Source organism: Pleuronectes platessa, chromosome 12 (assembly GCF_947347685.1).
Source record: "Pleuronectes platessa chromosome 12, fPlePla1.1, whole genome shotgun sequence".
NCBI classification, from domain to species: Eukaryota; Metazoa; Chordata; class Actinopteri; order Pleuronectiformes; family Pleuronectidae; genus Pleuronectes; species Pleuronectes platessa.
The window spans coordinates 15,952,864-15,964,969 of record NC_070637.1 but is presented as its reverse complement, the minus strand read 5'-3'; the positions used below and the strand labels follow the sequence as shown (position 1 = coordinate 15,964,969).

Here is a 12,106-nt window from a genome sequence, read left to right as displayed (position 1 = left end):
AACAAATTGCTACCAAACTGGGAATTCTTTACTTCTGAATGAAGCAAATAAAAACAAACAGACATACAATCATACAACCACGTCTCTTTGTGATGTTTAACGCCAGTGGTAAGCTGTAAGGCTTCTGGCCCTCCCCCTTTTCATCCTGTGCTGTGCTCGTCTTAATATTGGGAGTAATTTTACGACCAGAAGAAGCACAGGACTCCATGGCAGTCCAGGAGTAACACAGGCACAACTTATACCCTCTCCATTTTCAAATTAGTTCTAATTTCAGCCAATGGGCGGGAAGTTGAAGGTGCTGGGGTACAATGTGTCAGGTGGTGCCAAGGAGCGCCTGATTTACCTTTGACCTGGGCCGAGTGTGAAGTAATTTCCTTCACCTCGTACGGTCCAGTCCACCTGGGTTCTGGCCACTTTCTTTTGTGAACCTTAACTCTTACCCAGTCACCGACTTTTACCTTTGGTCCTGCAGCTTCCTCCGGATCAGTCGCCAGGGCCCTGGAGACCTGATTGGAGAGAGCTACAGTAACAGCAGTTAAAACCTTCATATAACTTGACATTTCAATGTACATCCAGGGGTGGCACGTGACCTCCATCCCTGGGTGGACCAGGCATAACTCTGCCTGTCAACAGTTCATGTGGCGACAGGTGTGTCTTACCGCCTGGGGACGACCTCATTGTCATCAACACCAATGGCAGGGCTTCAACCGTTGTCATTTTAGTGTCTGCACAAACCTTCGCAATTTTGGCTTTCAACATTTGATTGGCTCTTTCTACAAGGCCTTGTGACTGTGGATGATACACTGAGCCAAACTTGTGGTGAATGCCCAAGGCAGCCTCTACCTCTCTTAGGTGTGTGTTGTTAAAGTGTGTGCCATTGTCTGAGCAGATGAACCGTGGAACCCCGTAACGGGGGATCAAGTCCTTCCGCAGCCACTTCATCACTGACTTTGCATCCTCCCGTCTGGGGGGGATGGCTTCAACCCATCTAGAAAACCTACATACCATTACCAACATGTATCTCATTCCCTGCACTCTCATGTCTGCACCCATATCTGTATAGTCTATATTGATGTCTTGGAAACAGACGGCAGGAACGGGATATGATCCCATGGGTGTTTGGAAAGGTTTTCTAGGATTGTGGTTCCCACAAATGGAACATTCGTCGAAGAATAGATTGGAGATGCTCTCGAGATGTGGATGCCACCATAGGGCTGAAATTCTCTGGAAAGTTCTGAGTTTCCCTTCATGGGTGAGGCCATGTGCTTCTTTGAGCAACATGGCACAAAGTTCTGCCGAGGCAACGATGCGTCCATCATGGGACCTCCAGAGGCCTTCTTTAGACTTCAAGGCCCCCTTTTGTCTCCATGTGGACCATTCATACGGTCCAGCTTTTTCCTGTATTTGGATGAGCGTGTCTTCAGTGAGTTCCGTGAACTGAGCTGGGCTGGGGGATGCCATGACCATCTGAGGCGGCGTGTAACCTCCTGCCTCCTTGGCAGCTTGGTCAGCTGCATTATTTCCAGCACTGATTCTGGTTTGGTTGGTGTCGTGTCCTTTGCACTTCATGACAGCCAGGCGTCTGGGCAACAGAACTGCACTCAGGAGGCGTCTCATTGGAACTTGATGTCTGATCGGTTGATCACCGGTAGTCAGGAAGCCTCGTCTCATCCAGGACGGGCCATCAAGCTGAACGGCACCATGTGCGTATGCAGAGTCAGTGTAGACATTTACAATTTGCCCTTGCCCCAACTCTAGGGCTCTTGTGAGGGCTGTGACTTCAGCTAACTGAGCTGAAGCTGGCTGAGGAATGATTGCAGCTTCCAAGGTGGTGTGACTTCCATCTGGGTGTTGCTGCACTACAGCATAGGCGGCCACATTGCCATCTTCTCCTTTGTAGCAGCAACCGTCCGTGTACAGCCAGGCATCAGCATTCAGAATGGGATCTGCACTCAGGTCTGGTCTGAGCTTGTTTTCCTTGATCGCAAGTTCTCCACACACATGGGGTGTTCCACTTGTAATGTTGGTCGCCATGTTGTTGATGCTTGGAACAAAGGTTATGTGTGACTGAGTGCACTGGACCTGAAGTTTGGTCTTCCGGGCTGCACTGAAGGTGAACTCTTTGCTCTGGAGGAAAGCGGCAACTCCATGCTGGGTGTGAATCTGAGTTGGATGTCCCATGACGACATGGCTGGTTTTGTCAATGGCTTTCGCTACAGCTGCAACGTATCGGGCACACAAACTTTGTCCTGTCTCGACCGTGTCGAGTTTGGAGGAATGGTAAATGAGGACACATCGGTCTGTTGAACGCCTTTGGAATAATACTGCATTCACAACACCACCCATCTCTGCAACATCAAGATGAAATGGCTTGGTGTAGTCTGGTGTGGCCAGTGCAGGACAAACCGTGATGTCTTGGTATGGGCAAGTGTTCTGGGAGTGTGGTTTCCGTGGTGGCAGGGATGTTGAACTTCCACATGTCTTCAGTGGCGGCCTTGAGAACTTCTGGGTCTGTAGTGGCAATCCAGGTCAAACCTTGTGCTCTCTTCATCATGGGGCCTAGACTGCGAGCTTCATAGCCAAATCCCACAGTTAGTGTTACATGTGGAGCAGATTCTGTGAGCTGGTACCATTCTTCAGCAAAGTCATCCAGTTTAACCTCTGCAGCGACTCCTTCCTTGCCACACACTATACTTGAACATGTGATCTTGGGTTGTAGATGAGCCATGTTTTCGTCCCAGTCTTCCTCATATTGTTCATCAGGGTTCGAGGTGACATTAAGAGTGCAGTGTATGTGTGAGAGGGGAGTTGTGTATGGGTGTAAGGCATACATTTTAGGTTTGTATGTATTGAACAGGAACTGGATGTGTGGTGTTGAGGGGCCAGTGGGCATCAATCTGAGCCAAAACACTTCTTGATCCTGCGGTTGGGGTGTTTCTCCAGTGAATAGGATACGAATTGGATGCTGTCTTGTGGTTTCTGGGACTTCAGAGGAGATTTGGACCCCCTTTTCATCGAGATAAATCTTCAACTTGAGTTTGCACATCAAGTCACGTCCTAATAAGTTGGCCGGGCATGTTGGGGCAGAGAGGAATGCATGAGAAACTGTGTGGCTTCCCAGCGTCACACGGAGGGGTTGGGTGAAGGACTGTCTAATTGGGGACCCCGTAACTCCCACCACCATAGTGGAGTTTTCTGAAAGTGGCTGTGTGGTCCGCAGACAGGAGTATGTTGCTCCAGTGTCTGCCAGCATGAGATGAGGGACACCATCGATGTCACACGACACAAGTGGTTCGGTGTTGAGTCCAAAGTGTCGCATCAGTCCCCCTTCTGGTGGCGGGCATCCTCATTGGTTCCTCCACTCCCTCAGGGGGGCCTGGGTGGCTGCGTCCACATCATATGGGACTGGGTAAGGGATGTTGGCTTGTCTCTGAGGGGGTGGTTGGTAAGGTGGTTCTCTGGGTTGGTCACAGCCTTGACCACGTGGGGGCCCCATTTGCTGGGGTTCCAGCCTGCAGTTTCTGGCTATATGCCCTGGTCCTCCACAGTTATAGCAGAAATACGTGGTGTTTCCTGTGCCACGTCCTCTGCCTCTTGGTGCCCAACCTCCTCTTCCTCCTGGTGCCCAACCTCCTCTTCCTCCTTGGGGTTGGTGCTGATACGGGCCTTGTGGTTGCTGATACTGGCCATACTGCTGCTGTTGTTGCGGGCCATAGTAGAGGGGAGGAGTCTGCATCTGGGGCTGAGGCGTAGGAAGAGGCTGTGTGGCTGTCATCCGCTTAACCACCAGGTCCGCTACTTCTTCAGCCGTGGGAGGTTTCACTACCTTGGCAGCCGCTGCTGCTTTCCTCTCAGTCTTGGTGCCTTCATATTCAGAAACTTGAGCCACCATGAGCCTTCTCTGCAGCACCTTCATCTCATCATCATATTTGTCTTGGGCTTCAGTGTGCTTGTTCATGTGGTGAGTGACTTGAGCCTGCCACTCAGTTTCAACCATTTCGTCCAGGCCCACGCAATCCTCCAGCTTAGTCTGTACTGATTGTGGAAGTCCTTGAACGGTAGCTGTTCTCCACATGGATAGGGTAAGGTCTGAGGAGTCGTGGGGTCCAAGGTAGGCCTTCCTCCAGGCCTGCTGTGTCTGTGGCGAACTCTGCAGGGGACACCTTCCCATCCCACTTACAGGCCTTCAGAGCACCTTTGTTTAGTGGGGTTGGGTACTTCCGCCTCAGGGCGGTCCACAGGGGGTTCTGGTAGGGGTTGAAGGATGCATGGTTGGGGACCGATGCAGTGATTTCTCCTTCCTGTAGCAGCTTGGCCGCACGATGTGGATCTGTGCAGCGAGCTAACACCGGGCGGAGGTCCCCAGCGGCCAGGTTGTTCCCCATGGTGAGGGTTTCAAACGCCTCTATCCAGGGAGTGGCTCCTGACGTGAGAGGGGGCAATCCTTCAATTAGGCCAGTCATATCAGCAAATCCCCATGGGTGGAAATCACACATGCCGGGTGACTGTCCAGGTGCCTGTCTCAAGGGGAGCGAGTATGCAGGCCTCTCCTCCTGTCTTGCTTCTTCCCTCTTCTGGGCCTCCTTCATCCTTTCATGATGCCCTCTCGTCCTCATAGGTGTGGTACTGCCATGTAAGATGCCGCTAATTACGTGGACTCCCTCCTTTTCCTCCCCTTTGTCGTCATCCTCTTCTGATTGGCTCGACCTATACTGGTGCTTGTCACAATCATGTGGTTCTTTCTCCCAGTCGTCATCCGACTGATGGAAAGCCGGCGCCCCCTTTTTAGGTGGACGAGAGAGGTCCCATCGCTCTGGGGGCAACAGAGTGCGTGTCATGGTGGGATGTTGTTTTGACCTTGTCCAGGTGTACCCCTTTCCCCATGGAGTGTGGTCTCCAAGGCTGGACCTCCTCTCTCTGATCCTCCCTTCAAATGCGTGGGCAGAGGCCGGCCCTCCTTTAGCCCCATCTGGTGACGGTGAGCGATGCATTTTCACCGATCCACTGGCGGAGCACGATGGTGTCTCTCTTCTGCTTCTGTGACCCTCGTGCCCTCCATCTTGGTCTCCTTCAGTTGTCCCCGCAGCAGTCATTGCAGCCATTTCCTCTCTCAGCAGTCTGATTTCACTTTGGACTGTTTCTACTGCTCCTGTAAGGATCTGTGTTGCCTCCGAAAGTGAATCATCTTTCACCGTAAGTTGTCCTCCTGTCAATTGCATGACTCCATGAAGCACTCCTCCCTCTACTACGCGCACTGGCGCCATCGTGTAGGCACTTGGTGGAAGTTCAGTTGGAGCCCTCTTTGTCTCCCTCTTCTGGGGAGACAGAGGTATTACACCTGTGTTGACACCGTAAGGAGGGGGCATTTGGGGATATAGGGATGGCACAGCGGCCGGGGTTGACACTGCAAGGGCGTTGGCTGTTTCCTGCAGTTGCTCCTTGTCCCCACTGGGAGTTTTGACATTCACTCCCAAGCCATCAGCCCCTTCTCCGAATTTCGGCATACCGAACACAACCCGCAAGCAAACATCCAGAGCCTGTGAGCCTATCTCCAATTCCAATTTAGCCATTTTAGTTTTAACATGGTGGTTGGTGAACAGAGTGCATTTAGCTGCTTTCTCTGCTGATTCCGCCTCGTCCACTGCTAAGAGCAGTGCGGCTCTCATACTTCCAATCACCTTCCGGGTTGGGGCTATGTTCCCTGGCAATATCCACCCTTTATTCCGCCACCCGATCAAAATCTTGCTCCACACTTCCTCCCTACTCTTCCACTCCTTAGGAGCGGTCATATTTCTCACTTGTGCGGTCACATATTCCCCAAAATCCTCCATTTTTTTTTTTTTTTTTTTTTTCTCAGTCAGTCTATGAAATTGTGTGTGTGTTGCTCCGTCAGTGAGAGGGGATGTGTGTGCGCTTTGCTATCAGTGTGTAGGAATGCTAACACACGGGCAGAGACCGCAAAAGGGCTGCTCCTCAGAAGTCTCCCCCACAGTCACTTTTTCTAATTATAATATTTGATAGTCCAATTGTTAGGCCCTTCCATTCCCTTTTTTGCGAGATTTGGAGGGCCTGTGAGTTAAATCCGTAGCGATAGTCCCACACACAAACCCGTTAAGGTGCTTTGTTTTACAGTGTGTGTCGTCACGCCAACCCCCACATCAACCACCGTCGTGGAGCTATTTTACAACATGGGTCTGGCTGAATTTTAACTCCTTTTTTTTTTCTCAGCTACTCTTACACCAACTCATTTAGACATATTTTACAGTGTAAGCTGCCGGTATCTCTTTCTCTCAGCTACTCTTACACCAACTCATTTAGTCATATTTTACAGTGTAAGCTGCCGGTATCTCTTTCTCTCGGCTACTCTTACACCAACTCATTTAGTCATATTTTACAGTGTAAGCTGCCGGTATCTCTTTATTAAATATAAAACCACAATTGCTAAATACACAGCGTTTTCAGACCTTTGCAATTACTATTCTAAATTTAGCATAGGCAACTTGTACTCACCCTCAGTACTACTGATCAAAAATTTAGTTTTATTTCCTATCACGACAATATGCAGATTTCAATTAAATAGGCTCTGCTTACCTTTTAATAGTACAGCGCTGTTTTGATCAGGTTCCCGAGGAGAGACAAGCCACGCAGGGCGGTTCTTTCCCGTCCGAGAGACGACCTCCTCCCCGACTGGTTGATTTCCACTCCGCTCTTTTCAATCGTCTAAAACCATCCTCTGCTACCATTTGTTGGGGGTGGAAATCAAAGGAGAGGAGTCGTCGTTCTCAGGTTGAAGTTAAGTAAGTTTATTCAGAGGTCACAGGTCAGGAAAACGCGGTGTCCAGCAATTGAACATGCATGGGTCTCTAGTTCTACGCAGGAGGCTGCACAGGAAGAAAGACGCTTAAACAGAGTGCGCACATAGATTATATATTGTTATATTGGGCGTGACTGGGGTTCGTCTTGGATTGGTCAAAACTAGATGGAGGCCGCTGCATCTAGACGGGACAGTGCCTCATCCTCTTGGAATGACGCGTGATGAAGATGTCGTACGTGCACTCCGTTGTCGTGGTTACCAGAGGTGATAATGTTGCTGTATCAGTGCAGCTGCGTTAGTGTGCTATCTGGGAGAGATTGTGGGCCAAGGTCTACTCACTGTCTCTGTGCGAACTGAATCAGGGAGCTGGGATGTGTGATATAAAGTGTTGACTATGAGTATGGTTTAAGGAATATATGTGGTGTATCAATATGAGTATGTATTATGTGTTTGGTGTATGTCAATATGTGTATGTGTTATGTGTTTGGTGTTTGGTGTATGTCAATAGTAATCACATGTACTACATAAAATATTCTTTTCAAACTCGCTTCTCCGGGTTTGTTTACCTCCTCAGTGTCGCAGTCTTTGTTCCTTCCAATTACTGAGCAATGTAAAAGACCATGAGAAAACAGAACATTTAAATGATTAGTCGATTAATTGATTGTTATATTATCTATCTGCGGATATTGCTGTTGTCTTGTAATAATTTGAGTCATATTTCAAGCAAAATGCCAACATTTGATGCTTTTGCTTGTCTTATGTGCAAGTCATCAAATAATTGGAAGGGTTTTGAAGTGTTGATCAGACAAAATGAAACATTGGAATAGTCAATACCCAGCACTGGGAAACAGGGATGAGCATTTCCTGTATCTTTATAAAAAAGACAAACTTTATTGGTTTATCTGGTGGGAAAAAACAGGACATCTTTCAATTATGAGTGCACCAGGACTCTACGACCCAACAACCATCATGAACGCTGACATCCTGGCTTACTGTCAAAAAGAGGGATGCTGCAAACTGGCTTTCGATCTCCTGTCATTCTTCTACTATCTCTATGGGATGATCTACGTGCTGGTGAGCTCTTAAACCAGACGATGAAGGTCAAGGACCTGCATGTACAGTACAGTACTCACTCTCCAACCTCCCCACACACAGCGCAGAGTGTCATTTCGGAAACATTTAGCTCCTCTTAAGAGAAAATCACAGTCGAGGTGTTCTTTTCATGTCATTACAGTTTAAAATTTTATAGAAAATAAGGACAAAACCTCATCTAACAAGTTTTATTTTTCCGGTGTTTTGTTTTCCAATTTAAATAAGTTGCTTATTTCAGCAGTTTTCTTAAACAAAAAAACAAAAAATATAACTGACTGTTATGACTATCATGATTATGCCAACTTGGGTTTCAAAGTATTTTTCTGGGCATTTAAAATTATTAATTTTTTTATTTATGGGCCGAAAGTTTTTTCAGTTAATTAAAAAGAATAAAATACATTGCTACATAATGAAGATGCAGTCACAGTCTGATGTGGTAGACACTGTTCCTGCATCACTAACGCCTCATTGACACACGTCATGCTCCACTCTCACTGTTATTTGGCCGTAGAGGAACGTGGCCTGACGCTCCCTGGTCAGAGCAGAGAATGGTAGTCTTTTGCCCTTCTGTGGCCGAGGGGGAACCTGCAGCCTGTCCGCCCGCCTGTCGCCACCACACTCTGGAGATGAGGATGTGTTTTCAGTCCGACACACTTTGCATAGAAACTCGTCAGTAAGATGTTCGAGGTCCATGCAGACAGGAAGGATGGAGGGGGAACACCTGGAGACATCACAGGTTGAACTCTCCGCGCTGGACGGTGGGCTGATGGGGATGGAGTTCAGACTGCACGGGTCGCTACTCCTGTAGTCGTCTCCCTCGGCTCTGACCTCCCCTGCCCTGCCCAACACACTTCCCAGACGTGCTCTTATTTTTTGCCTAAGTCCCTGAAGGGCCCCCTGGAAACGTTTGCTAAGCAGAGCATACAGAATAGGATTGATGTCAGAGTTCAGCAACACCAGCCAGTATGAAAAGGTCACAGCAGAGGGCGGGACAAGACTGGATTGGCCAGAAATTGCAGTTTCCGTGGCCTGAACGAGGGCCACACCCACGTAAGGTGTCCAGCAGAAGAAGAATGCTGAGATGACCAGGAAGAGACGCACCACTCCGTGTTGGTTATGGTGCTGCTGGGAGTTCTCAGGGGGAGGCTGGGAGGAGCTGGGAGCCAAGATGGAGACCAGACGTCTGCAAAGAGGGTTACTCTGCTCTGCAGTAGAATTAGGGAGAGTAGGTCTGATACTGCTTCCGTCTTCTCTAGTGACATCAGGCACAAACTGGCCACTCACATGGTAGATCAGTGAACAGGGGTTGTGGAGCTTCCCACACTGATGCAGCTGAGGTGAAGCGAAGGCAGAGGTCTGATTCCTACCTCGCTGGACAGCGTCCTCTAAGGTATGAATCCTCCTGGCGTGGCTGCGTGCCACCTTGACAATGTTCACGTAGCAGAAGGATGACCATCGCAGGTACGAGGAAGGAGAGGGCGGCCATAGAGGCCGTGTAGCTGGGACTGCTGGCCCAGTTGACGGCACAGCTGTACATGGGGACCACGTAACTGACAGAGCTCCAGCCCAGCAGGGGAGGGCAACTGGTGACCAGAGCCTGCAGCCAGATCCACAGCACCACAGCACCGGTCCTCCACAGGGTGCAGCGGGAGCTGTAGCGCAGGCAGTCGATGATGGAGTGGTAGCGGTCCAGAGCAATGGCAGCTAGTGTCAGGACGGAGGCTGTGCAATACACAGAGGAGGTGTAACCCACGTACAAACAGAGGTGCTGTCAGACAGGAGAGACACAACGTCAACATGTGAACCCTCACGGAACAAAAGCACACAGGTGTTATAACATGAGAGGTCAGCTTCAGGTCATGTCAGACACTGAGGGGGACATGTGACACTTAACAGAGGTGACGTACAGAGAAATCAACCCATCCATGGTTCATGATGGACAGAGCGACAAACGGCATGACTCCGACGCCCACCAGGAGGTCGCTGATGGCCAGGTTCATGATCAGCACCGACGCCACAGAGTGGAAAGTCTTGGTCGCAGCCACAATCGCCATGACAAGAATATTACCTACAACAAAACACAAATACACACACTGAGAGGTCAGACAGTTTGGACTCTGTACCACATTTTCTATTTGTTAAAAAGCAATAGAGACAATATCTACTGAGTAGTAAAACTGTGACTTCACAACTGGTGATGATCAGAGGAAACAAGTATTAAAAACTTGATTATGATACTATTAAGTATTGCATAATACTGACCTCATGACCTTACTGAGAACCCTTTGTTAGATAAATCAGACACGATGTAAAGAGTCCAAGGTACAATGCAGTTAATTATATTAAATTACATTAAATTGTTCAGGTATTGAAAACTGCTTTTTCTGCCACCACCAAAATACAAAAGAGATTGATGAGATCTCCCGAAGAGGATTTAAAAGCCATATAAATGAACCAGGATCTCATAAGGTATTGAGCCAAGAGCTGAAGCCCAGTGGCAGGTCCCGCATGCGTGTCATCTGGGACCTGCCAGACATCAATACACAAGGGCATTGACACTTTTGTATTGATATGTGTGAGTTATAGTTTTCTATATATACCTGCAAGCACAATAGTTATTCCCTGTTAGGTGAGAGCGTGGCCTCGAGATTGGCTAAGACCGTGTGACGGTCAAAGGGGTGTGGTTTCAATAACAGTAAATAACTGGTAAAGACTTCAGCAAAGATAGAGATGAAAAATATATTTCAAAAAGTATCTCTGTCAGGTCAAGAATTAGCAAACAGATGGAAACCAAATAAAATGTTTTGATGGACTAAAGATGTCTATTATCTCCTTTCACCATTTCAATGATTCCCTAGATTGATCCACTGTTTGTCTGCACCTTCAAATACACAGACACATAATACTGTACACACAAATCCATCTGTACTGTACTCTGTATTCATGATCAGCTGATTTTCACACTTAGGCAACAACCAGGTATCATAATGTGGTTTAAAATTCAACTTAAATGCTGCAGTTTTTTTTGTATCTTTTAGATGAAATTCTGAATCTCACCTCCACTTTATTTATAACCTGCATATACAAACATGTGTTGCCACATATTTCTACACAGTAAAGTGTCAACATGCTTAATAATATTCATAATATTTCCACTTTAATTATTGTGCCTGACTGGTCATACAAAAAAAATTACATTTATATTATTATAATGATCAGGTAACCTTTAAAGTGGTTGGAAAAGATAACTGACGACAAATAAATATTCCATTACAAGAACGTTGATATTAATTTCAGTTCAGAAAGTCAGATCATTTTCAAATATTTCAGATTCTGAAAATGCAATGCTAAATCTCCAGTAGGCCTTTAAAAGAGTAACGCCTTGTATATGTGCTGCTGCCGCTTTAGAAGCTCAATGAGATGTGACCAGGTGATCGTGTACCTGTCACTGCGCCCAAACACATCAGCACCCGGACACCACGGGTCCTGCCGCCCCGTTCCAGCTCCCGTTCCCCGCCGCAGCCTGCATAGGAGAGCGGGGCTCGGACCAGGAGCCACCCAGCTCCTCCATGTCCCACTCACATCTACCGTCCTCTCATGATGAGCCAGGAACAATCGCGACTCGACGGAAAAAAGAAACGAGTGACGGCAGTGAGCTGCTCCATCTGCTCTCCAGGTGAGTCGGGAGGTTATGGGTATGACTAGTGTGCCCTGAGGGAGGGACACGAGGTACAGCTCATCAGTGTGGGGATTGAGTCCAACCTGAAGAATGGTTTTCAACTCTCCTGTTGGTGATCGCCCACTTTCATTAAGCTTCTAGTTTTCCAGAGCTAAATGTCTGATTCCTTTTCTCCACTGACGTTTCAGAAAATCTGAAGAGTTTAAAGTATGGAACCAGGCCAACCAGCTACAAGATGAGTCCTGACCATGAAACATTGATCCGGAGCAACTATCAATAATGTGTTCATAATAAGGTCCAGTGTGTAAGATTTAGTTGAAACTTTCGCAGAAATTGAATATAAAATAAAATTGTACAAATTATGGTTTTCTTACTCTAGAAACTGGCATTTTATAGCCTGGATGCCAGACGAACTTAGCCCCGCCCACAACATTTTTGGTCGGGCAGTTCGGTCTGGAGTCGCTCCGTTGAGGAAAAATTATGCCCGACCGGGCCAATCAGATTGTCAGGGCGGGCTTTAT

The 12,106-nt window shown here is 47.8% G+C and overlaps 3 protein-coding genes across 3 annotated transcripts; all 3 read right to left on the bottom strand.

The window, feature by feature from the left end:
- Nucleotides 1-454: 454 nt before the first annotated feature.
- On the bottom strand, nt 455-2,346 carry LOC128453837 (uncharacterized). Its single transcript, XM_053436931.1, has 2 exons — nt 1,385-2,346; nt 455-506 (listed from the first exon to the last, which is right to left on the bottom strand). Exons 1-2 carry the CDS (start codon nt 2,344-2,346, stop codon nt 455-457), a joined length of 1,014 nt encoding a protein of 337 aa, XP_053292906.1.
- A 10-nt stretch (nt 2,347-2,356) lies between these two features.
- LOC128453586 (uncharacterized) lies at nt 2,357-3,319 on the bottom strand. The gene has a single exon (XM_053436561.1). The coding sequence runs from the start codon at nt 3,317-3,319 to the stop codon at nt 2,357-2,359; it is 963 nt and encodes a 320-aa protein (XP_053292536.1).
- Nucleotides 3,320-7,768: 4,449 nt separating this feature from the next.
- LOC128453836 (5-hydroxytryptamine receptor 1D-like) lies at nt 7,769-11,842 on the bottom strand. The gene is given in 5 exon segments (XM_053436930.1): nt 7,769-9,353; nt 9,355-9,674; nt 9,814-9,974; nt 11,349-11,429; nt 11,833-11,842. Coding segments are annotated over 5 exon segments (1,554 nt in total). The 3' UTR covers nt 7,769-8,371.
- Nucleotides 11,843-12,106: the final 264 nt, after the last annotated feature.

Coding starts and splice junctions, on each gene's coding strand:
- LOC128453586 (XM_053436561.1), bottom strand. CDS start 3,319: ATGCGACACTTTGGACTCAACACCGAACCACTTGTGTCGTGTGACATC.
- LOC128453837 (XM_053436931.1), bottom strand. CDS start 2,346: ATGGGTGGTGTTGTGAATGCAGTATTATTCCAAAGGCGTTCAACAGAC. Junction 507..1,384: donor ATACAGGAAAAAGCTGGACC/GTATGAATGGTC, acceptor CTCTCCAATCAG/GTCTCCAGGGCCCTGGCGAC.